Below are 27,126 nucleotides of genomic sequence, written 5' to 3' on the forward strand. Positions count from 1 at the left end.
GTTGGATTTGGATTGCTAACACCTTACTAAGAATTTTTGCTTGTACATCATCAAGGAGTTTTCGTTGACCTGTTGTTTTTGTTGTTGTTGCTGTGTTGTTGTTTGGTTTTGGAATCAGGGCAGTAGTGGCCTGGTAAAACTAGTTTGGCAATACTCATTCCTTTTCAGTTTTCTGGAATAGTTTGAGGAGAATAGGCATTAGCTCTTCAAATGTTTGTAGAATTCAGCACTGAAGCCATTAGTTCCTGAGCTTTTCTTTGGTGAAAGACTTTTTATTACTGATTCAGTTTCCTCGCTCATGTATTACTGATTCAATTTCCTCACTCATCACTGGTCTGTTCAAATTTTCTATTTCTTCATAATTTAATGTTGGTAGGTGATATCTATCCAGGAATTGATCCCTTTCTTCTGTGTTATGAAATTTGTTGTCATAATAGTCGCTTATGACCCTTTGTATTCCTGTACTACCAGTTGTAACTTCTCCTTTTCATCTGTATTTTATTTATTTCAGCCTTCTCTCTCTTTTTTTCTTAGTCTAGATAAAGGCTTTTGGATTTTGTTTTTTAAACCAGCTCTTCATTTCATTGATCTTTATTTTATTAGTCTTTTTTTGTTTATTTCTTCTCTGAGCTTTATCATTTCCTTCCTTCTGCCAATTTTGAGTTTGGTTTGTTCCTGCCTATCTCTAGCCTATGTCTTAAAGATTAAGAGCTTGTGAACAGAATATTGGCAGAAATATGGACAATAAAGGCCTTTCTGATGAGGTCTCAGATGGAAATGAGGAATATCTTATTAGAAACTGAAGGTAAGGTCATCCTTGTTATAAAGTGGCAATAAACTTGGCTGAATTATCCTCATGACAGAGGACGTTGTGGGAAAAATAATTAAAAAGCAATGAAGCAATGCCCTGGCCAGGCCTGGTGGCTCATGTTTATAATCCCAGCACTTTAAGAGGCTGAGGCAGAAGAATTTCTTGAGCCAGGAGTTCAAGACCAGCCTGAGCAATATAGTGAGACTTCGTCTCTACAAAAAACAAACAATCAAATGATAGATAGATGATAGATAGATAGACTACATATATGCGGTATATATGTACACATGAATATATAGACAAAAATATTTTCTTAATATTTTGCTTAAATATTTCTGTTATACACATACACACATACACACACACACATATATATATAAACAGACATATATAAAAAACAACAAAATAAAAGTAATACATAATATATATGTATAGACATCTGGCCATAGAAATATCTAAGCAAAATATTAATAAAATAATCTGTATGGCTTCTATCAACTGCTTAGAGTAAATGCTAGAAGAAAGAAAGAATTTAAAGACAGAGTTTATCACTAAAAGGGAAGCAGAGCATAAAGACTTAGAAAATTCTCAGCCTGGATTTTCTTCTCCATCTAAGACTCCCATAATGCATATGTTGTTTAGCTTGATGGTGTTTCACTATTTCTTTATGTTCTATGTACTTTTCTTCATTCCTTCTTGTTTCTTCTACTGAGATCAGATAAGTTCAATTGTCCTATCTTCAAGTATTTTCAAGAAAAGAAGACTTTTTTCCTCTTTGAACAAATCTGCTGTTGAGCAACCCTACTACATTTTTCATTGTAGTTACTGTGCCTTTCCAATCCAGAATTTTCATTTATTCCCTTTCTGTAATTTTCTTTGTTAAAAATGCTCATTTTGTTCATATATTAGTTTTCTGATTCTTCTGGGTTGTTTTTATTTTTGTCCATGTTTTCCCTTAGCTCTTTGACTATATTTCAAACAGTTGTTTTATGGACTTAGTCTAGTAAGTCTGATGTCTAGGTTCTACTGGGGATGATTTCTGTCAATTATTTTGTTCTTTTGAATAAGCCATGTCTTACTGCTTCTTTGTATACTTTGTACTTTTTGTTGTTCATGACAATAGGGTATTTGATTATTATAATGTGGTAACTGAGAACATATTCTCATTCCTTCTGGTAATGCTTTTGAAAAGTTTAATTGTTGAAGGATATAAGGCATTTGTTTAGATATTTTTCCAAACAAATTTAGTCAAGACTGTCTGGTTGTGTATGCTCAGTAAAGATGCTGTTCCTTTAGCTTGCATTAACTAATGTTTTGGCAAAGGTTTCTTTAATTATTGGAGTATTTTGAAGATGGCATTTTCTTGATGTCTGTTTGTTTGTTTGTTGTAAAGCTTTGAAATTTTTTCCAAAGCTCTTACACAGTTGATTCAGATAGCTGAATTTCTAGGTTTTTTTCTTTTTCAATGTTTCTGTGGGGGAAGGAGAGCTTGCAATTTTCCAGCCTGATATTTTACTGATGTCACTTTCGCTTAAAACTTTTGAAAACATCTATGATTTCAAAAATAATACATACTAATTCATGAAAAGCCAGATGAGACACACAAAGATAGAACTAAATTCAAGAAGATTTTTAAAAGACTAAACACAATACACACACACACACACAAACGATTACTCAAACGTAACTCATTTCTAGAACTTCTCTGTACCCCCAAACAGTCCTCTTCACATCATTGAAATAGTCTGCTAATTTATACAACATTGTGACTAGGGGGTTTCCTGGCTGTATCTTTTCAGTATCTGTGATATTATGATTTTATATATATATACACACACACACACACACACACACACACACATACACACATAGGTTTTCATCCATAGTTCCTGGCTTACAACGCCCACAACCTTGTTATAGTTTTGTTATAATTAATGTTGGAGTGCTTTAGGCCTCAGAAACAGACCTGAAGAAACAGAATCCCTCTCTCTCTCTCTGACCTTTTCCTGTCCTTTTTCACCTATCCAAGGCAGGACTAATCTGATTATGGGGCAGAAGACCCTCATTCCAGAGGGTGTCCTGCCCAATATCCTAAAGGAAGAATGATAAACACAGAGGCCAAGACTGAACAGACAGGCCTTGCTGGGTTTAAACCACGCAGTTTTTCCAATCACATTTCTGTGTGGTTGTCAATCATGCCTATGTAATGAAGCCTCCATACAAACTCAAAAGGGTAGGGTTCAGAGAGCTTCTGGATAGCTGAGCATGTGGGGGCTCCTTGATGATTGTGCACAAGGAGGGCATGGAAGATCTGTGCCCCTTGCACCACACCTCACCCTATGCATCTCTTCTTCTGTATCCTATATGATACCCTTTATAATAACTGGGTAAGCGTAAGTGTTTTCCTGAGTTCCATTCCAACAAATTAACCAAACTGCAAAAAGGAGTCATGGGAACCCCAAATTGAAGCTTGTTGATCAGAAGTTCTGGAGGCCTACACATGTGACTGGTAGCTGAAGCTGGGGACTGGACGCCTAACCTGGGGAATCTGACGCTATACCCAGGTAGATGGTGTCAGAATTGATTTGAAGGACACACACCTGGTATCTGCTGCTTGGTGTGTGTGAAAAAAAAACAAAAACACTTTTGGTCACAGACGTCTTCTTTAGTGTTGATTGTTGTTGCAGTGTGAGAACAGAGGACAAAAACGGTTTGACAGTTTGCTGAAAACAGTACCTGAATATAAAAAGCAGCCTAATTATCTTTCTAACATCACTTCCCTCATGTCACCCCCATTCTTACAGATTTCAGTCAAAATTTCCCGTCATGTCAAATAATAAACGGATAACTAGATATTACTCCTCCCCAAAGGGCTCAACTCTTTTTATCTGTTCCTATTTTCCAATAATTCTTAATATACATATAATATATAAATTAGTACATTTTATAATTCTTACCATTACAATTACTTTTATTCCTCTTTCTACTTTTATTACATTACTTTCTTCTAGAAATTATTTTTTTTTTATTGTGGCCAGTTTATTTCAGGCTGAGATCAACTCATTCTTGTACTTTAAAAGTACTGAATTTAAAACAAATCTTTCAATGTTGCACACATTTAAATATTAATATATTCTTCTTTTCTAAATATTACCTTGTATAAATCCTCCCAACTAAAAGGTATGACTCATAAGAGGAGAAAAATAAATGAGGTAAGCTGCTGTAGGTAACTTCCTTATACCAAATTGAGTCTGTTTTCATGCAATTCTATGTTAAAACTGTTTTTGAAAAGGAAAGGGAGATGGTTTCTGAGATAATTTCATGATGTGCTAATTCTGGATTGAGTCAGAAAGAAGCTAAAGTCAGATCCTTTATAGAAAATTAACTCTTGAGGTGTACTTAGCTTATGATAAAATACACAGATTTTAAGGGTGCAGCTTGATGAGCTTTTATTTGAAATCACCATTGCAATCAAGATATTTGACTGATACTTTACCTTTTTCCAGAAAGGTCCTTTTATGCCCCATTCCCCTGCTCACACATCTAGAAACTAATAATTACATTTCTATTTCCATAGATTAATATGAAGTATCCTAGAACTTCATACAAATTAAAACATAAACTAATCCATTTGCTCTGGCTTCTTTGTCTCATAATTTCTTTGAAATTCAACCATGATCTTGCATGTTTCAGAAGTTTGTTCATGTTATAACAGAGGAGTATTTCAATGAATGAATATATCAGTTTGTTTATCCATTCACCTATCAAGGACTGGTTCTTGGTTTCCAGATTGTAGAATACATTTATGAATAATACTGCTATGAACATTCATAGACAAGACTATGTGGTAAGTTCCTAGGACTGAAATTGCTGGATCATAGCGTAGGTATATGTTTAACTTGATAAGAAATTGTAGTTACACACCCTAATTTTTCTCATGACATTTTACTCTCCAGTTCATCCATTACCCTCAACTCCATTTGATTTCTATAACCTCTAAGTCTATCCTCAACATTCTTTTAAGAAGTTTCTACTTTCCTTATCATTGTATACGCTTCCCCCTTTTAATTACATGTTGAATCCTTCCCTCATTTAGGCTTGAGAAAAATGTCCTTAAGTGTCGTAAACTTGCATGAAACCCACTTACTCATCAAACCCCACTTATGACTTCCCTTAGAGGACAAGGGACATTTCAGCTCAGTTATACACTGCTATTCTCAATTCCTGCCATTTTTTTCTCTTCCTTTGCCCCCTGGCCTAGGTCTCCAGCTCACTGAAAACAGCCTCCCCTGATGAGCACACCATTGTTATGTAATAGCCTAACCCTTACCTCTCACCTATCAGGGGGTGCCAAGCCTGCAGACTCACTCTGCTTTCCTCATAACTGCCCTGAGGAGAAGGCTGAAGACTGAGGAGTCCTCTTCCTGCCTCCCATTTGACTGCCTTTTCTTTGGTCAAAGGCTTCCTTATTCATGGGACCTGCCTGGGTCCAGGACCCCTTGACAGGTGATCTCTGGCTGCCTGTCCTCTGGGCACTCTTGTCCCAGGTCTATTGTTTTCATGACCCACCAGGATGGCGCTTCACTTCCTCAGAAATTGTGATCCCCAAGAAAGTGCCTTACAAGAGGGGTGGAATTGAGATGCCAGACCAGCTCTCTTACAGCATGCGTTTCCGGGGCCGAAGACACGTGATTTACATGAAGCTCAAGAAGAACATGATGCCCAGACATTTACCTGTTTTTACTGATAATGACCAAGGGGCCATGCAGGAGAACTACCCTTTTGTCCCACGAGACTGTTACTATGACTGCTACCTGGAAGGGGTTCCAGGGTCTGTGGCCACATTGGACACCTGCCGTGGAGGTCTGCGTGGCATGCTGCAGGTGGATGACCTGACTTACGAAATCAAACCCCTGGAGGCTTCTTCCAAATTTGAGCATGTAGTATCTCTGCTTGTGTCAGAAGAAAGACCAGGAGAGGTTAGTAGATGTAAGACTGAAGGGGAAGAGATAGATCAAGAATCTGAAAAGGTAAAACTGGCTGAGACTCCCAGAGCAGGCCATGTTTATTTGTGGAGGCATCATAGAAAAAACTTGAAACTTCACTACACGGTTACTCATGGATTATTCATGCGCAACCCTAATATGTCACACATAATAGAGAATGTAGTGATTATTAACAGCATCATACATACCATTTTCAAACCAGTTTATTTAAATGTCTATGTACGTCTTTTGTGCATATGGAATCAAAAGGATGCAGTAAAATTAATTGGCAGGCCAGGCCACGTTGCTGTAGATCAGTTTGGTTTGTGGAAATATTACACGGTGTATCAAAAAATTTCACATGATACCTCAGTTGTTTTTACATCAGCTCGACTTGAAGGCAGTGAGTGTTATGCCAACTTTGATGGAATATGCAACCCCAACTGGGGAGCAATGTTTGTGTATTTAATGAGGTATCACCTATTTAGGGGGGCATGTGTTACAGCACATGCACTAGGTCATAACATGGGCTTGAGACATGATTCTGTTGGTTGTTATTGTTTTCGACGAACCAACTGTCTCATGGCTCCTGTTCCTGATCTTAATGATATGATGAGCAATTGTTCTTATGAAGTAATTCAACGCAAGTTTAATCAATGGGATCCTTGTCTGAGTCCTCCAAATGTTCCATACACTAATTTTCCATACGTAGCTCCTCGTTGTGGAGACAAGATCAAAAATCAGAGGGAAGAATGTGACTGTGGCTCCCTTAAAGACTGCGCCAGTGATAGATGTTGTGAGACCTCTTGTACCCTTTCTCTTGGCAGTGTTTGCAATACAGGACTTTGCTGCCATAAGTGTAAATATGCTGCCCCTGGAGTGGTTTGCAGAGACTTGGGTGGTATATGTGATCTACCGGAATACTGTGATGGGAAAAAGGAAGAGTGTCCAAATGACGTCTACATCCAGGATGGGACCCCATGTTCAGCAGTATCTGTTTGTATAAGAGGAAACTGCAGTGACCGTGATATGCAGTGTCAAGCCCTTTTTGGCTACCAAGTGAAAGACGGTTCCCCAGCGTGCTATCAAAAATTGAATAGGATTGGTAACCGATTTGGAAACTGTGGGGTTATTCTACGGCGAGGAGGAAGTAGACCTTTTCCATGTGAAGAAGATGATGTTTTTTGTGGAATGTTGCACTGTAGCGGTGTCAGCCACATTCCCGGTGGAGGTGAGCACACTACATTTCGTAATATATTAGTATATGACATAAAAGAAGAAAAATGCTTTGGCTATGAAGCACACCAGGGGACAGACTTGCCAGAAATGGGGCTGGTAGTGGATGGTGCAACCTGTGGCCCAGGGAGCTACTGTCTTAAACACAATTGTACTTTTTATCAAGACCTGCATTTTGAGTGTGATCTTAAAACATGCAATTACAAAGGAGTATGTAACAACAAAAAACATTGTCACTGTCTGTATGGGTGGCAACCACCAACATGTGAACTGAGAGGAAAAGGGGGTAGTATAGATAGTGGCCCTCCACCTGACAAGCAATATCGTATTGCAGGCAGCACACTTGTAAATACAAACCGAGCACTAGTTTTAATGTGTATTCGTTACATCCTTTTTGTGGTTTCGCTTCTCTTTGGTGGCTTTTCACAAGTAATACAATTTTAGGGAAGAGAAAGGGAAAGAGCCCACACAATGGAGTAAATTACATTGACACTTACTGGGAGATATAATCAATAGTCACTCTGACAATTACATCATCTTTTAGCAATTCTGATGTCATCTTGAAATAAAATCACTTGGCAATTTAAAAAGCTTTGTGTGTTTAAATTTACTTAACACTTCATGTCTGGTCATATTCTCAGTACTTCTATAGATGATGGCAGAAACTCCTAGATTCACTAACAAGAGGACTTGTACTCATTTAAGATTTGAGGTCTAATGTTTTCTAGATACCCCTGTGGCAAATCCTGTTTGTACTAATATACATTTGCTTTGCTTTAACACTCTTAAGGTCTTTTTCTTTTTCTTATTTTTTGAGACAGGGTCTCACTCTGGCGCCCAGGCTGCCAGGCTGGAATGCAGTGGTGCAATCTTGGCTCACTGCAACCTCTGCCTCCTGAGTTCAAGCAATTCTCCTGCTTCAATCTCCTGAGTAGCTGGGATTACAGGCACACACCACCACGCCTGACTAATTTTTGTATTTTTAGGAGAGAGAGGGTTTCACCATGTTGGCCAGACTGGTCTCAAACTCCTGGCCTCAAGTGATTCACCTGCCTCGGCCTCCCAAAGTGCTGGGATTACAGGCGTTAGCCACCGCACCCAGCCTTAAGGTCTTTTTCTGATTGGTTACATTTGAGATGTTTGTTATTTGTCCATTTTATTGTTAGTGTTAAACAAATAAACATAAAAGGCTACTTTGGCAGTTATACGGTAGGAAGATTTTAAAAATCTTTTGTGTCATAGGCACCTTGAATTTCAACAGTGGTTCTACCAACTGCTGATTGTGTGATTATAGGCAAAGTCTTAATATTTCAGAGTTTCAGGGTCCACATTTTACATTCCCAGTTGAAATGTACTTTTCCAAAGCATTGTGACAATCAAAAGAAAGCACTTAGAAAAGCCTGAAACATTTTCGGCACTTGGTACCTGCTGTCTGCTATCATTTTCATTATTCTCAGTATTTCTGCATTGTGTTAAGTCTGGGGAATCCCATATGTAATTTCTCTGGCTTTTTGTCTTTACCGTTAAACTATTACAGAAAGGGTCATTAGTCACTGATAAATCACTTCTCAATTTCTCTGGAAATTAAAGGTATGGGACATCATATTTTAAATCTCCAGGAATTGCCTAAGCGCAGCCTATCTATAAATTATAGGATGGAACTGACAGTCTGATAAATGTACAGACACAAAATCTTACCTAAAGGGAAACAGGAAGAATCACTTCAGAAATAGTGCACTAAGGTCGGGCACAGTGACTCATGGCTATAATCCCAGCAATTTGGGGGCCTGAGGTGGGAGGATTCCTCGAGGCCAGGAGTTTGAGACCAACCTGGGCAACATTGTGAGACTCTGTCTCTATAAACTATCAAAAAAAAAAAAAAATACCCAGGCATGGTGGCATACACCTGCAGTCCTAGCAATTCAGGAGTCTGAGGAGGGAGGATCAGTTCGAGACCAGCCTGGGCAACATAGTGAGACCTTGTCAACACAAAATATAAAGAAATTGGCTAGGCATGGTGTCACGTGCCTGTGGTCCTAGCTACTCAGGAGGCTGAGGCAGGAAGATCACTTGAGGCCAGGAGTTCAAGACCAACCTGGGCAAGATAGCAAGACCCTGTCTCTAAAAAAAATTTAAAAATCAGCCAGGTGTGACAGTGTATCTCTATAGATCCAGCTTCTTGGGAGGCTGAGGCAGGAGGATCACTTGAGACCAGGAGCTGGAGGTTACAGTGAGTCATGATCCTACCACTGCACTCCAGCTGAGTGAAAGAGTGACACACTGTGTGTGTGTGTGTGTGTGTGTGTCTGGGTGTGTTTTAAAAACTTTTCCCTTGTTTTTAAGGCTTGTCATATCCAACAAGAGGTGATGTTCCAGGTCAAATAATAAAAGGGAGCTGGAGATGTGGAAGAAAAGAAGCAAGGGGGACTTTAAGAAGATAGGGATCGGGATAGAAGGGAGATGAGAATCAGAGGCATAAACTGAGGTAGACAGAAGGGAGGAGACCTTTGGGAAAGGAAGACCATGGAAGTTGTTGAAAACAGGACTCAAGACCAGAGACTGTTCAAAATATTTCTTTTCTTGGTTTCTTCATACCAATTAAAGTAAGTTATTCATGGAGTGTCAGCTATTCTGCTACCCTTTTCTTCTAAGGTGACACAAAAATGCACAAGTTTGACATGCCCCAAGTAACCAAAGGCAGTGCATTTCAAATTTATACCTGATGAAATCACGCCACTTAAGAATTTAACAGATCGATCAACATTGCACCAGACCATATGTCTACACAGATCTGGCCAGGTGTTTGGGTTGAATAGGAGTTTCCGTAGTAGAAGAAATTTGAGATAATAGAAGAGTCTTGTCCCACCTTAGGAAAGTTGCCTAAACTCTCTGCACATCTAAAGAACTCTGAAAGACGGAAGGAAAATGCTGACTTCAGTCTGACAAAAGGGTACCTAGAAAAAAGTCAAAGCATGCAACCACCATGCTCGGAAAGAAAGTCAGGTGATGGGATGATCTGTGCGGCAAACCACCGTGACAGTGTTCACCTATGTAACGAACCTGCATGTCCTATCCTGCACATGTACCACTGACCTTAAAATAAAAGTTGGAAATCAAGAATAAAAATTTAAATGAGGGAAAAAAAAAAGAATCAGAGACCAAGAGCAGGGCTTACCTCTCCACCCAAGGAAATTAGGGTTCTTTGATAATGCTGTCTTTGACACAAAACTGGGCAGTGTTGGCGTTTTGTCCAAAACTAGTCCAAGTAACAGCACAAAATTATTAAATATGTATGTAGTTTTTTTTTAAGTGACTCAGATAGAGGTTAAAGGCTTTATTCAATTGAACTACATGAGGGAGTACCTGAAGACCAGGTGATATCACAAGTGAAGCAGGGTCAAGGTTTTTACAAGATGGGAATGTTTTGAGTAGCTGTCCTTGTCCTTTCAATTTTAGCATCAGTGTTCACCTTAACCAAAACTCATAGATGGAGACTATTCATATTTCCTTGTCCCTTCTTTGGAGTCTAATAACCAACAGAACAATAATTCTGAGAACTGTCTTTACAAACCTTGTGGGTTTTTGGATAGCCATGGGCTGTGAGAGGTATATAGTTTTCTGTTGTTGTTGTTGTTTTTTAAAGGGTTGTGGAGAGGGCGCTGGGCACGGTTGCTCATGCCTGTAATCCTGGTACTTTGGGAGGCCAAGGTGGGAGGAATGCTTGAGCCCAGGACTTTGAGACCAGCTTGGGCAACATAGCAAGACCCCATCTTCATAACATTAATTTTATTTTAACTTTAAAAAAATAAAGAGAAGAAGGAAAAAGAAAAAGGACAAAAGTGGGAGTCAGGGAGGACCAAGAGCACTTGCTATAATGTTTGTTTTAAATCTTTTGCACCTTCATCCCAGGAGGTCAACACTGCTGCACATATCCATTCACAGTTACCATTGCGTTGGGTGGTTCCCAGTGGCTCCCAAGTGAATCCCCTAGTTTCTCCATATAATCCTCCATGCCTCTACTGGGGCTCAGCAGCCTTACCTCCCCCTGCTATCCAGGGTCAATTACTCCTGCCAAAATGACTCTTCTTTTTACCTGCTTGTCCTTGAACAGAAGATGTCCCAGATGCCCTGAGGGCAGCTTGCAGGTCTATGGAACTTATGCTGGGTCCCGTGGCAAAGATGCATTCTCTTTGTGGACCAAGACCTACCTAGACAACAGATAGTTGCAGAGAGGGAAGCAGATCAGTGGATCATCAAGTGTGATGATAAGTGAGGCCACTCAGCTTCCCTTTCTTGGTTCTGGGCCCCATATATTCTTTCTGTTGCATATACAACACCTTGTAGGAATCTCTGACTAAATATCCACAATGCATTGTGAAGGCTGGCACTCAATTCTATTCTTTCAGAATATTGTTTCTGAGCTGGCACTCTGGCTCTGCCTTCTGCAGGCCATTCTAAGCAGTCTAGAAGAATAGATGCTACTAAATATTTGATATATGATACAAACAATATAATTCATTGCTACATACCATTCTTGCACCTCATACACTAAAGAGTGAATGAATCCTCTATTCATATGCCAAGTTACATGAGATTCCATGCTTAAAGATCCCACAATCCATATACCCCCAGTAGTGATGCTGGCTCAAGTTCTGCAGACAATATCATAACTAGAATATGTATATTTTCTTGTGTGAACTAATCTCTGGCCCTCCCAGGATAAAAGGTGCACAAAGTAGTCAATGTCTCACTAATCTGCTCTTTGGTTTCCTCGAAGAATAGTACCTTCCCAGAAACTCAGCCTTGATCTGTGTCACTGACAAGTTGGACATTCATGGCAGAAGTGTCTTGATTAATTCTCTTGGCAAGTGGGAGTCCATGCTATTGAGCCCAATGTACCTGTATCTCTGCCACCATGGCCACTTGTTTGTGTGCCCCTTGAAGAACTCATATATATAGATAGCTCTCAAGAGTGTGAAGACCCAAAATAATGGCTAAAGCAGAAAGCTTTTTTATCTTTAGAAAAAGAACAATACATTTGTGAAGAAATGACAAAAGGATCTAAGCTAGGGACAGTGAATTCCAGGGAAGTCACTAGGAGACATATTGGTAGGCAGGAGGAATTATAAAGCTAGGGAGAGATAAGAGTTACTTTATTTGTACAGGCCTATTGAAGCAACAATTTCCAATCTTTGGGGATAGGATTATTTTCTTGTCCTGGTACAGGGAAGGCATCTTTCTCCATGGAATTTTTATGGCTTGTTATATGTGGGAAAAGGCAGGTCAAATAGTCACTTCTGGAAATACAGCTTCCCAAGTGCTTTGAGCATTGAAGTAATCAATATACTAATTTGGCATATTTTAGAGAAGCAAACTTTTAACTCCTTTAATTTCCCTGTCTGAAACTTCCCTAACAGTTTCAAATTAAAAGCTGAGTTAGTGTTTGTGGAGAGAAGAGTTGTGTTAGTAGCTGAGTGGCAAGGGGTCTGAAAAGGGATAGAAGAACACAGATTAGAAGGAGAATTAATAAGCAGAAAAGAACAACTCTAAACACATTTACCCATACTGCATTCAACCAATCTCCTATCCCTGGCAATGGGTCAGTCCAGTTGAACGGTTTAGCCTCATTTATAAGATGAAGAGTGTTTATTTTGTCTTTCAAAAAGTTCAGATTAGATTCTATTTGTCCCTAGTGATTTACACATAAGCAGCGTTCTTCACCAATGATTGCTCAAGCTCCTCCTTCTTGGGCTGTCATTGTATCCAGGACGTGGTGATTCTGAAGTACAACAGAGGCTAAACTGTTAACTTCTGATTGGAGTCTTCTCAGTGCTTGCATAGTAATACTGACTCCTGTTCTATTACTATGGAAACATTGAGAATTGCCCTTTCCCTAAGTTCCAAAGCCTGGGAAAATGGACCTCAGCATGGAAAGCAACTTAGAATTGTGACATATAAGTGGATTTTCTATAAAATCTCATTTAGTACGCGTGTGTGGCACTACTCTATAAATGAAGGAGCCCAAGTTTATAATTTGGCTGGCATTGAAGGAGGAGTACCTTGTGGCAAAGGCGTTAGGTATCTGAGTCCCCATCATTCTGACCATGTAGGTGGGAACCCTTCATAGACCTTGTCACCACACAAGATAAAAAGACCAGTGTGGTTCACAAATAACGTCAGAGTGAAACTCGTGACCCTACAGATTGGGGTTTGTTGTGCTTTGTCTTCCGTCATATTGGCATCTGTGTATCTGTATGTGCCCCTGTCAATCCGAAGGAGTAGAATAGATTGCAGAATATCACTTTAGTTTGGTTTTGGCAGCTATAGGGCTTGATTTTGTCACCTGGCCAAGTTATTCCACATTTTTTAAATACTCACCATGCTATCACCATGTAATCTTTGGTGCCTATCAGTCTAATGAGAGGAGCAAGTGAGTAAATCCAAGATGCACAGGGCTGACTTCTGGGCCATCCATAACATGTGGTGATGTGGCAAGTGTTTGTACCATAAGAGTCAGTGTCAGGACCATTTGTGACCTTTGTGAGAGGCTTATATGTGTCATCTGTGGCATCAAGTCACAGGGTTTGATTGTACTACTGCCTTGGGAAGTTACCTATGAAAGGTCCTGCACCATCTCTGCTTTCAGTACAAGGGAAAAATCCCTTTCTAATGTCTTTACCTAAACAAATGACAGTCCTCAACCTTCTATACAGGTGTCCAACTCACCAGAAAGAGAAGTAGTGTGACGTTGTTCTCTTTTCATGGAAGCCATACCTTTTCATGCGTCTGTGCTCCAGACTTGACCCACCAGGCACTTGCATCAGCAGGAACAAAAATAAGTTCAGATAATTTTGCATAATCTAGATGCTGATATACCCAGCAATCAGATGGCTTAGTTCACGTGGCCAGGGTTTGGAAAACTCATGCAAAGCGATGTCAGTTCTGTGCCTAAACTGTTAAGAAAACAGTAAGGGTTAATAACAATAAGACACAGTTTGAAAGAAAGTCCATAGTGGAGGAGCACAGGGAGAATTGAATAGACTGAGACAGTCTCCAGTCAGCTTTTTCAATAGGTGCTCAAAGAACAAAGAAGACTTTGTGAAGAAAAGAATAGAGTTTTTTGAAGTTTTCTTTGGGGGGAAAGTAGAGAGACCCAGTTCCTGTTATACTAACAATGTACAGCCTCACTTGGGCCCCAACACCACAGAGAAGTTCCATGAGGACTGGGGAAGCTGTCATGCTCATTCACACAACATTTCTCATCAGTTGAGAGTTGTTTTCACATGCGTTAACTCCTTCTTGCTTCCAGCCTGCTCCATGAATGGGCTGAGCTCACCCCTGTAAAGTAGAATGCCATTAGTGTACACAGTTGTCATCAGTACTACAGACAACCTCAAGGTTCAGCCTAAGAGGATACAGGCAGGTACCACTAGAATCTGCTGTACCATACTTTCCAGCCCTAAATATCTTTACTTTTACTCTCATTTCCCTAGGATTGTATTTTCAAAATAAACCATTTAGATTTATTCCTTGCTTCAGCATATTTTGTCTAAGGAACCTGGGTGCAGTAGATGCTGAAAGCCCACCCTACATCTTCTTGTCCCACTTGAGTTCACTTGCAGCCACAGTAGACAATCTTCATGCTCTGAGAGTTTACTACTTCACGTGCTTATATCTCAGATATTCCTTTCCTTACAGCTTTCTCCTGAACCATGGAGTATTAATCAAAGGTGTGTTTCACATGACTTCTCAGAAAGCCCACAGGGATGACTCCAGTAATACACAGAGAAAACTTGTTCATTAGTCTACCCTGTTTTGTGCTTCCCCAGAAAACTAACTCCACCTAAATCCTGTCTCTGAGTCTGCTTTTTGGGCAATCCAAATTAATATAGGAGGTAAGACTCTATGCTTGTTATAAAAGGGTTAATTCTACCCACCAATCCTGATATAATTGACTGATATAGCTCTAATTAACTCAATGAATATAAAATAACTATGCAGCTTTTCTTAAAATAAGAATATTGCAAAATGCACTGCTTCTTGTAAAAATTTACAAGTAAAATAAGGTGACTCTAACAAATTAACTTTAAAATACAATACAGGATACCAATTTACCAGCAAAGCAGTGATAAAGGATTTATTCTATGAAGTGTATCAGGACAACAGGCTACCCATTTGGAAAAGTATACAATTAGATACCTATCTCATTCCTTATAGCAAAATAAATTCCACAATTAAGCATAAGAGTTGAAACCAACATAATCCCAGAAAAGTAATCTCAAGCAGAAATACAAAACTCAGCAAATATAAAAGAACATTAGGCTGACAAATTTTACTTTAATCAACTTCAATGGCTTTTTACCATAAAGCTTTTCAAAAAAGAACCAATAAACTGGAGGAGCTATCTTTTGTCTCCATATGGATGTGTACACTTACAACATGTGGAGCTTTCTCTGATTTGACCAGATTGTATTCTTGATTCACTCCTCCCCCCTTGTATGGCTCCAGTAGCTGTCCTTTGCTTCTTTTTGCTAGCACATTGTTGGACCCTCTCCATCTCTAATTCCTAGAGGACATCAAATCATAAAGGGGTGACCACAAAGTGACGGGGCACACAAGTGGAACACTTACCATTTCATAAGGAATGCTTCTACGAAGATATAACATTTAACCTCTATTGAGAGAAAACAGGAGTTTTCCAGGGCAAGGGAGTAGGGGCAGGGTGGTAAACAGCATTTTGGGAATGGGGATTTCATGTACAAATATGCAGAGAATGACACAGCCAAATATATTGTAAACATAAAACAGGTAGAAGACACAAAGTTGGCAAGTGTAATAAAAAATGATATCCAAAAAGTTTTTTGACTCTATTTACAGAGTGTCATTCAGAAGTTAACTGATCAATACAAATGGTATCTGATTCACTCTGTTTTCAAGAGACAGGCTTTCCAAAAACACTGAGAATAGACTGAAGGGAAGATACACTGGAGGACAAAAGACCAGCAAAGTGCGCCAGGTTCAAACAGCAGCATTTTAAATAAACACATTTTAAATATTCAAAGTTTAATTTTGAGCAAGAGCTCCAGAAGTTAAAAGAGAGGATCAGAATGACATCATCAAGGTATCAAAATATTATTTTTGCTTTTCATAATTAATTCATGTATTTAATACTCCATTCAAATTCATTGCTTCATTTAAGTATTTACTGTGTGGTAAGCACTGTGCACTGTTCAAGCTATTGATGACACAATGGTGAGCAAAACAGATAAAACTACCCCACCCTCATGGAGATTATATTTTGGTATGCAAAGCAAATGCTCCAAAAGGATATCCAAACTGCCAAATTAAAACAAAGAGCTAGGAAACACACAGGGAGCAAGTCAAGAGCTTTTATCAGACAAACAACAATTTTTTATACTTTAAAAAATTCAGTATTTCTCTCTTTTGGTAACCAAATAAACCCAAAGACTTGGGTGGGACAAATATTATTATGACCTCTATCCCTTTTTAGATTTTGAAGCAAGACGTCAGAATACGTAAGTAATTTTCCCACATTGATAAATGTCAGTAGAGAGGTAAGCTTCACCCCTGGACACTCTGATGCAGAAACATCTCATGCCTTTCCCATAAGTCATATCTAAGCACGAGAAACAACAAGGACTAAAGGGAGGGAAGGATGTAGCTTCAGTTGCTGCTTAAAACAATGAACAATAGATAGAAACATGTTAAGAATAACCTGCACTTAATGACAATGTTTGTGGTACTGACGTAAGGGAAGACCTTTGCAGCTTTCTACAAACGGTCAAAAATGTGCTCAGTTTCAGGGATGTACTAACATTTCTGCTGCGAAGAGACTGAAGTGTAATAATGCATGGAATATTAAATTAGAGACATTTTCTTAACCTGATGAATAAGCCTTAGTTTCTTTGGGACCAGAACATTGTCATAGATACATAAGAAGCCCAACAGTAAACAGGAAAATCAAAACAGACAAGAAGGAATCACAATCAATGGCAAAAAATTCTCTTTGCAGATGCTGGGCCACTGTCAATACTGCCCCCACAGCCTCTGTGCAGGCAGTAGGGTGGGGACCACCCATAGCCACAGTTGCAGTGATGTTTGTTATTGCAGATCTCCTTTATATTGCAGGTCTCAGGAAGGCAGATGTGTGACAAGACAGACAGACTGACACTTCTTGTGGATACAGATCTTTCCTGGGCCACAGACAGTACCATCTTTCACTTCACCAATGTCAGATATGTTCATCCTTAAATGATAGTCAATACCCCAGCAGGTGACACCATTGATATGAGTGTGCTGCAAAGTAAAATGATCTTGGAGAAGAGGAATGTCTCTCACATTCTCACATTGAACTCTCCCACAAAAGACACCAGAGATATGACATTTTAGGTATGTTGTGCCATTTATACCACAGTGACCGAAACGGTTTCCCTGAGAGTTGATTTCTTTATAGCAATTCTCAAATGCACTTTTTGCATCTTTACTAAAAATCTCCCTGCAATGCTGGTCATGGTTATTACATCTCTTTTGATAGCAGTAGGCACTGTCACTACAGGGGATCCCATCCTGCACATATCTATCTTCTGGACACTGAAGGGATGCTCCATTGCACCATTCTGGAAGGTCACATTCATTGACCTCTTGTCTACAGAGTTCCCCTGATGGCATGAACTTGCAGTCTTTGCAACAAAGCCCAAAAGCACAGGCAGCCCCAGGCTTTAGAGTGCAGTTCAACGGACAACAGGCGTCTTGTTCACACTGCTGTACAGATCCACAGTCACACTGCTCTTCTCTTTCAACCACACCATTCCCACAGCGCTTTAGCATAAAGATTTCCCCCAATCTTGGAGGATTATGCAGACATGATCCCTGGTTTAAGGTGGTCTTCATAAAATCAGCGTAACTGCAATTGGTGAACTTCTCTGCTGGCACTCTAAAAGTATTCATGATGCAACCTCTTTCTCCACAAAAACAGAATTCTTCATCATGCTGCATACCCAACGTATGACCTAACTCATGGGCCACAGTGTTGGCAAAAAGAGACCAGGTATCTCCTTGAAAATTATCAACTCCACAATCAATAGGTGGACGACATATTCCTGCAACATAGGCTAAGCCAAGTATACTTATAAGTGAATTTTTTATGAACGTATGTGCAGCATCATGTTGCAGCTGGGAACGACTGATTTGTTTCCATTGAGAGAAATCATTTAGGAACTGTTCCGTGCTTGTCATTGGGAAAACATTTCCTTGATTCCAAATTTCAATTCCAATCAAAATTATATAAGTACCTAACTGCTGATACATGGAATCCACTATGTTGACAACAAGAAATACATCCTCTTGCACCTTTGAGATATTGCTTTGAGAGTAAATGAAGAAATCATGGTTCACCACAATAACCAGCTCCAGAAACCATGCATGAGTCCACCAGTCACCAGCAAATTTTGGTTCCAGAGCTGAGTTCTCAGCCTCTTCAAATTCCAACTGTTGGCGTGCTACTTCTTTCTCTGTTAAGCTACATCTCATAGCTGGGAATTGTGTCTCATTACTGTTTACTTTGTAAACCAGGTGTTCAAATGTGGCAGAGTGCCTGATGGGTTCAATTTCATGAGTGAGGCCATTTATTTTTAATACTCCTCAAAAGCCCCCACAACAAGCACTGAACACAACCAGAGACTCAGGGGCCCCCTCCACGTAACCATGATAGTAACAGTCATCTGGGATGAAGAGCTAATCCTCCAGGAGTGCACGCTCATCTGTGTAGGTGAACACTGGGCGGTGTCTAGAAACTAAGAGCTTCTTAACCCTAATATGAACAACGTGTTTCTGGCCCCCAAACCGCAGACTATAGGAGAGCCATCCAGGAGCCTTTGCCCTTCTGCCCCTGCTGATCACCTTCAAGGGGATCACCATTTCTGGGGAAGTAAAATGCTGGAAGGGCCCAGCCTGACAGTAGCCAGAAATGGACAAAAACACCCCAAGCCAGAGCAGCAGAAGAGTGACCCTGATGTACACTAGGGTCCCATCCACTGCCATTATGAAGCTGTCATTATGGAGCCATCTGTCCAGAGCAGAAGAGGACAAGGTGTGAGGCACTGCTGGACTGGCTCCTCCCTCTAAGCTGCTCAGGATGCAGGGCTGACCCTATGGATCTGTGTCCTGGCAGAGCAATGTTGGAAGTAAAAATAAAAAGATGGGTTGGAAAGGTGATAAGTAAGGAAATCAGGAGAGAAAAAGAATGGAGTGGTGAAAAACTGGTTGATGAATCAAGAAAATGCATTGGATTTGCTTTTAGTAAATGAGGGTGGGGAGTTAGGGGGTATAGAGGAGACAACGTTGGCCACATGGTGATAATAGTTGAAGTTGGAAGATGGGTACTTAAATAGTTATCTCAAACTTTACAGGCAGTATGAAAATGTCCATAATAAAAAGTAAAAGCAAAAGTAAAGAAACTTAAGAGTAGGGTGGATCTATATCTCAATTTGTCCAGGATAGTATTAGTTTATGCCTGTTGCCCTTGCAATATCTATTGATAGTGTCTCCTTTGACTGTCAAAACTGGAGACATCAAAAATAATCACAATTCTGTGTCAAATTGCATCAGTCTTATGATTTACTTTAGTTTCTTTATCTCAAAGTTATTTACTATTCCACATTGTGTTCATCTTTACTCATAAGTTCATTAGACTGCAAGATTCTTGACGGCGTGGTTTATGATTTTCATTCATTTTAGTATCCTCTATAATGTCTTGTATAGTTCTGTTTACAATGAAAAATGAAAATGGGAGGAAGGGTGGTGAAGTGTTTTGCATTATAAATTAATGCTACTAAAATGTATTCATATTGTATTATAATTTTCAGAAAAGAAAAAAATTCATGAAACACTGACATCCTTTAAGGGTATGGAGAACATAATGTTTTTCTCCCCAGTTGCTGACAGGAGAGTCCCAAAGACAAAAGGAAAAGCTTTCAGAAGAGAAAATGAGAATCTGTGCAGTTTAAAGGTCTTCGGAAAAGGAACTCTTGTCTTATTAGGGCAAAACCACTGGAGATTCTGGTATTTTAGGATTGCCAGGGAAGAGTCCCAATGTTTGCTCAAATATATTTACCAACAGTTTTTGAAAGTGGGGAATTTCTGCACCTGTCATACAATCTGGCTGGCAACACTCATCCATTTCTTTTTCTATTTATTAAACAAGTCTTTATGTGTTTGGAGCATACATAGTGCAGGACATTGTGCAGATATTAGAGAAAGAAAATCAAAATACAGAGCATTAAATAAATTATCAATTTAGTGCAGAAACTTGTGGCAGGACTAAGAATAAGCTTTAGCAGGCCTATAATATTGTATTCAATATTTTATATATTTTGTGCCTTTTTTTTTGCTGAGGAGAGTGTCCATATATTTCATCATAGTCTCAAATGACTGTCAAAAGTGAGGCTAATAAGCACTGAGCATGTGTAGAAACAAACAAACAGGTAATTGTAATATGATCAAAACCAGATTAATCTGAAGATAACAAAGTTTATGCTTCAGGGATCCTCATTGTACAGACCTCCATAAAGACCCTGAAAGGGGCTCCTCAATGGACTTTAAGAAACTCCTCAAATTATGAGTGATCAAAATTAGTCACTATACAAGAAAAATCAGAAATATTATAACTGAAAAACTCTGAAATATTATAACTCATACATAAAAGACTTAATAAAGGCTTTCTAAAATTTGACAATAGTAAATTTAATTATTTATCTCACTACCAATAACAAGCTATGAGGCTGAATTTTCTTTTCTAAACCATTAATAATACAAAATAAATTTTTATTAAACATACCAGGGAAAGGCAAATGCCTTTCAGTTCTTGCCGTAGAAATTATAACAAAATAATTCTCTTAAGGGAGACAATTAAATAAGAAGCAATTTAAAAACTGTAGGGAAAAGGTATCATAGAAGTGAGTCAGGAAGTTGATTAATATAAATATGAAGGGATTAAATTTTTTGATGTTTATGGTGTTTTCAACCTTTTAATATTTATAATTTGTTGCAGCTTCTTTCTTATGCTAAATAAATCCTCATTTTCATACTTATTTCCTGCAATTGTAACTTGGTATTATTTTTCTTAAAGTAGGGCCCTCATCTTGTACATGCATCAGGCCCAGCAACTTAATTTCACCTCTGACTGTGATCAACATATTGATGAAGGTAGGTGCCGTTTTTTATGAGAACAAAAAGGAAAAGCATTTAAATCAAGTTAATCTAAGACTTACATAGAAGATATAAAAATGAACATGCCTGACCCAACACCAATCATCTCCTGGATTTTGAATCTATTTCTAATCAATGCTTTCTTTGCCCTGAGTCAAGTTTCCTTATATTCTCTTCTTATACCTTCTCTTGTGCTTTCCGGAGTCTTCCTTTAAACACAAAAGGGAAGAGACAGAGAGAGAAAGAGAACCAACTCCATCCTGAACCTCTTCCCAGAAAGCTCCCTATGTCTACTTACCTTATTAAACCTGAGCTTTAATAGAATTTACTGCTTGCCTAAAGGCTTCCTCTTGAGAAACCCCATCCTCAGAAGTCACATGCACCACAAGGTCCAGAGTTCCTGTTCTCCACAGCCCACAACATCAACACCAAATCATTTATCCTGCAATATCTGACTACACTATTTTTTAGATGTCTCTTCAACCACCCTTATCACACTTGGACAAAATTCAAAGACTTTGGCCCCTGACTAATAAAATTATTCTCCACCAAAAATTCTACCCTTATCTTAAAGTAATATTAGCAAGTATATAGAAAACCCATCTGAAAACAAGACGGGGTTTTTTAAAGTTTTTTTTTAAACCTCTTCAATTCGTCTTCAGTGTAATTCAGCCTACCCACTGATAGTCAAAATCTATACCTTGTCAACACACAAAAAATTTCATATATCCTAAGCAATTTACCAACAATTTTAGTTCTCCCACCTCTCCCTTACTCCTGCTATACCTATTTCTCAAACCCGAAGAGAACCCACTTTTGTCTTTCATTGTCTCCCATTTCACTCAGTGTTCTTGTCTTCCAATCCATTCGAGCTCTGCTACTAGTTTCATCCCTTCAAGCACTGTATGCCAAAATCTTTAACTCTCTAAAGTCCTAATTATAACACAAATTGTGGGGGGTGTGGGTGGGGGATGGGCAGGAACTGCATTAATCCTTCACATATTTTTTCCACTTCTACATCAAAGCTACCAATGCTACTCTGAAAAAAAAAAAATCACAAACCAATGTGTTTGTGAAAGTTTTAAAAAGAGAATATACAAATCAGAACTGAAATGGCTTGTCCTGGATCCCTAGCCTAAGGAATAGAGATATAAAATTCAACAGATATGTCAAAACTTCCTATGCCATATTGCTCTTTTCTTTATTCTCCTGGGCATTGCATTCCTCGTTTATGTATCGTGTTCTGAGTTTCCTCAATGTTCTGAGTTTCCTGATTTATGTATTGTGCCAGTAGCTGAAAATCCATTCTCATTGTCTTTCAATCACAGTAGAGTTGTTTAATCAAGTACCTTTCCTTTCTAATAAAAAGTATTTAAGGTTTTTTTTCTTTTTTTGTCCTAGATTGGCTATGTGGATGCTGGAAGATGGGGAAAACTTGTTTCAAGCTGAACATTATCCTTGCCATTAACTTGCCTAAAGAGGCTGGATTCATCTGAGTAGTTTTCATTACTGCAAGTTAGGCACCTTATTCCACAAGGTGCAAGTAGCATGGAAGAGAAAAGCAAAGTTCATAGACAGAGCTTCCAAGAACAAAGATCTCTGAATTGGGATGAAATTCTAACTGTCAGATTTGCTCCCTGTATCTCTCTTGATATGTTTTCTACTTACTATGGAGTGACAGTTGTTGTGGATGGGAGGATTGAAAATGGGAAGAACTAATCAAAGATATAATGTTGTGGAAAGGACTGATAAGCTACACAAACCTGCGTCATATTATTCTTTTTCTTGGAGCTCAGCATGAGAGCAGGCAATAATAGGAGAATAACTTTTAAAAAATCTTTAAAGCCAGACTCATTGTCTTCATTCCTAGGACTTACAGAGACCAAAGCTCCTGAAGTACCATCATTCTACCATGGATACTGTGAAGTGGTACCACCGTAAATCCACGTCCTCTAACGTCAGTGGACTGTCAAGTGAGCCAACAGCCCTCTTCTGCATGTTTGATAAACTCTTCCTTTCCCCACAGCTATTTCAAATTCATCAAGACCCCTCTCTACCCATCTTCCCTCTTATTCCAATGCCCTAATGCACTGTTTTCCTATCTGTCTGTCACTAATACCTGACCCATTAGAGAGTCATGGAAGTAATTCAGCTGGTTATAGCCTGCAGTTTTTGTTTTTTGTTTTTTGTTTTTTTTTGAGACGGAGTCTCGCTCTGTCGCCCAGGCTAGAGCGCAGTGGCGCGATCTTGGCTCACTGCAAGCTGGGCCTCCCGGGTTCATGCCATTCTCCTGCCTCAGCCTCCCGAGTAGCTGGGACTACAGGTGCCCGCCACCACACCCGGCTAATTTTTTTTTTTTTTTTTTTAAGCAGAGACGGGGTTTCACTGTGTTAGCCAGGATGATCTCGATCTCCTGACCTTGTGATCCGTCCGCCTCGGCCTCCCAAAGTTCTGGGATTACAGGCTTGAGCCACCGTGCCCAGCCACCTGCGGTTTTTTTCCTTAAGGAAATAGAAGAGAAATATCAGAAGGCATCCCTAGAAGATTCTTAGCAACTCTTGCACACACAGTGCCAAAAATTGGGGTTTAAGTACGTGTAAGGCCACAATGTCACAATGTAAAATGGATTTCTTTCTCTGGAATTATATATATACATATGCCAAATTCAAAGACAAAATGGTTTCTGGGCCTTTCACCATCTGAAACCACCTATATTTTCCTCTTCTCTACCTCACTCCCTCTCCAGTCTCAGTGGAAATGTGATCCTCCCCCAGATTCAGGTAGTAGCCCCTCGTGGTTCCAGGTCATCTCTCCCACATACTTGAGGACTGTTTCTATCAATTTTCTCCACACTCAACTGTATCTTCATCTTCTACTACTTTACCTATTCCTTACTGGCAATTGGGGTAACCACCTCATTCTGATTTTCCCAGGACTGTCCTGGTTTTAAATCTAAAAGTCCTGCACCCAGCAATCCCCTCAGTCCCAACCAAACTGAAACCAAACTTGATGAATGACTTACCGTCAGAAGAAACAGTAGTTTCCATGGCCCTTTCCGTCTAGATGTTTTGTACCACCCTTTATCAATGAACAAAGGTTTGTAGCTGTGACCACAGAACAAAGAGAAACATAAGCCCTTCCCCCTTTTGTCTCTCAGGTGACTAAATTGTAGATTTAGCTGCTTAGCAACAAGGATCTTTATCTTCTTAGAAAAATAATAATAGGCTCTCAAGAATATCTTGCTCTGATCCGACCATTTCTATACTTATTTCCAAATTCCATGTGATTGGAATTGGGTTGTCTCCTCACCTCCAGTCTATGTCCCCTGACAGCACAGGTTTGTAATTTTGCTGGTGCCATTGCATTGGTCTAGACTGTCTAATCACTTTTCCCATTGAACTGAATTATGGTAACTTTCTAGGGCAAGATCAAATTCCACTTCCATTATCAAATCTTTCCTAAATAATCCAGAAAACATTAACATCCTATAGCTCTCTTATAACACGCAACACATTTTTGTGTGACAAAATTTATATCCTTGCTATTTTCTGTTTTATATTTGAGCTTTAGATGCTGGAGAGGATGTAGAGAAATAGGAACACTCTTACACTGTTGGTGGGAGTGTAAATTAGTTCAACCGTTGTGGAAGACAGTGTGGCGACTCCTCAAGGACCTAGAAGCAAAAATACCATTTGACTCAGCAATCCAACTACTGGGTATATACCCAAAGGATTATAAATAATTCTACTATAAAGACACATACACATGTATGTTTATTGCAGCACTGTTCACAATAGCAAAGACTTGTAACCAACCCAAATGCCCATCAATGATAGACTGAATAAAGAAAATGTGGCACATATACACTATGGAATACCATGCAGCCATAAAAAAGGATGAGTTCATGTCCTTTGCAGGGACTGGGATGAAGCTGGAAACCATCATTCTCAGCAAACTAACACAAGAACAGAAAAACAAACACCGCATGTTCTCACTCATAAGTGGGAGTTGAACAATAAGAACACATGGACACGGGAAAGGGAAAGTCATACACCAGGACCTGTCGTGGGGTTGGGGGCTAGGGGAGGGATAGCATTAGGAGAAATACCTAATGTAGATGATGGGTTGATGGGTGCGGCAAACCACCATGGCACATGTATACCTATGTAACAAACCCACACATTCTGCACATGCATCTCAGAACTTAAAGTATAATAAAATAAAATTTTAAAAATAAATAAAAATAAAAAATAAAAAACAATTGTAGCACAATGATTATAAAGACAAAGAAAACTTGAGTTACTTCAATTCTGTCATTCTCTGTGATAAAAATTTTTATTCGTGTTTAGAATTTTAGATTATAGACATATTTCAAAACTGGTAGAGTTGATACCGAAAAAATAAAGACATGGACAGTTTGAAATTTTTTATTTTTATTGTGAAATTAGATTCTTATGAATCTCTGCTTATCCTTTGTTTAAAGCTTTTCTTAACTATTTTATTATCTTCAATTTTCATGTTAGCAAAACTTTTGAAGTTAAAATAAATAAAAAATTAATGGATAAATCCGGGTGTACTGTCCTTCGAGCGCAGGTATGTGAAGATCAATTTTGTTGAAGTCATGGACAAATCTGTGGAAGTTAAAACTCAAGAAAACAGAAACTGTAATGTTGTGATTTATTTATATGATAGGCCAATATTGAGGTGACAGCATGCTGGCAGCCCTCACAGCCCTCGCTCTCGGCGCCTCCTCAGCCCTGGCGCCCACTCTGCCTGCACTTGAGGAGCCCTTCAGCCCACCGCTGCACTGTGGGAGCCCCTTTCTGGGCTAGCCAAGGCCGGAGCCAGCTCGCTCAGCTTGCAGGGAGGTGTGGAGGGAGAGGCGCGGGCAGGAACCGGGGCTGTGCGCCGCGCTTGCCGGCCAGCGCGAGTTCCAGGTGGGCGTGGGCTTGGCAGGCCCTGCTGGCCACCGGCCAGCCCACAAGCCCGAGGCAGTGAGGGGCTTAGCACCTGGGCCAGCAGCTGCTGTGCTCGATTTCTCGCCGGGCCTTAGCTGCCTCTCCACGGGGCAGGGCTTGGGACCTGCAGCTCGCCATGCCTGAGCTCCTGTCCCCTGTCCGCCGGCCATGCCTGAGCTCCCGCCCCCTCCCGGCCCCCCCCCGCCCCCTCCCGGCCCCCCCCGCCCCCTCCCGGCCCCCCCCCGCCCCCCCCGCCCCCTCCCCACCCCCTCCCTGCCCCACCGCCCGCCGCCGTGGACTCCTGCGAGGCCCGAGCCTCCCCTATGAGCGCCACCCCCTGCTCCAGGCGCCCAGTCCCAACGACTGCCCAAAGGCTGAGGACTGCGGGCCCAGGGCGCAGGACTGGCAGGCAGCTCCACCTGCGGTCCCAGTGCGGGATCCACTGGGCAAAGCCAGATGGGCTCCTGAGTCTGGTGGGGACTTGAAGAATCTTTGTCTAGCTAACGGATTGTAAATATACCAATCAGCACTCTGTATCTAGCTCAAGTTTTGTAAACACACCAATCAGCACCCTGTGTCTAGCTCAGGGTTTGTGAATGCACCAATCGGCAGGCTGTATCTAGTTAATCTGGTGGGGACTTGGAGAACCTTTATGTCTAGCTAAGGGATTGTGAATGCACCAATCGGCACTCTGTGTCTAGTTCAGGGTTTGTAAATACACCAATTGACACTCTGTATCTAGCTAATCTAGTAGGGATGGAGAACTTTTGTGTCTAGCTGGGGGATTGTAAAGCACCAATCAGCACCCTGTTAAAACAGACCAATCGGCTCTCTGTAAAATGGACCAATCAGCAGGATGTGGGTGGGGCCAGATAAGAGAATAAAAGCAGGCTGCCTGAGCTAACAGTGG

At 40.0% G+C, this 27,126-nt stretch overlaps 1 protein-coding gene and 1 pseudogene across 1 annotated transcript; one reads left to right on the forward strand and one right to left on the reverse strand.

The window, feature by feature from the left end:
• Window positions 1–489: 489 nt before the first annotated feature.
• On the forward strand, window positions 490–7,622 carry LOC129013081 (disintegrin and metalloproteinase domain-containing protein 20-like). Its single transcript, XM_054449480.2, has 2 exons — window positions 490–805; window positions 5,073–7,622. Exon 2 carries the CDS (start codon window positions 5,284–5,286, stop codon window positions 7,474–7,476), a length of 2,193 nt encoding a protein of 730 aa, XP_054305455.2. The 5' UTR covers window positions 490–805; window positions 5,073–5,283; the 3' UTR covers window positions 7,477–7,622.
• A 9,308-nt stretch (window positions 7,623–16,930) lies between these two features.
• Window positions 16,931–19,092, reverse strand: LOC129013083 (disintegrin and metalloproteinase domain-containing protein 21-like; annotated as a pseudogene).
• Window positions 19,093–27,126: the final 8,034 nt, after the last annotated feature.

This window comes from Pongo pygmaeus, chromosome 15 (genome assembly GCF_028885625.2).
Source record: "Pongo pygmaeus isolate AG05252 chromosome 15, NHGRI_mPonPyg2-v2.0_pri, whole genome shotgun sequence".
NCBI lineage: Eukaryota > Metazoa > Chordata > Mammalia > Primates > Hominidae > Pongo > Pongo pygmaeus.

Excerpts from the sequence above, each read along its gene's own strand:
- LOC129013081 (XM_054449480.2), top strand. The coding sequence starts at position 5,284 with ATGGGACCTGCCTGGGTCCAGGACCCCTTGACAGGTGATCTCTGGCTG.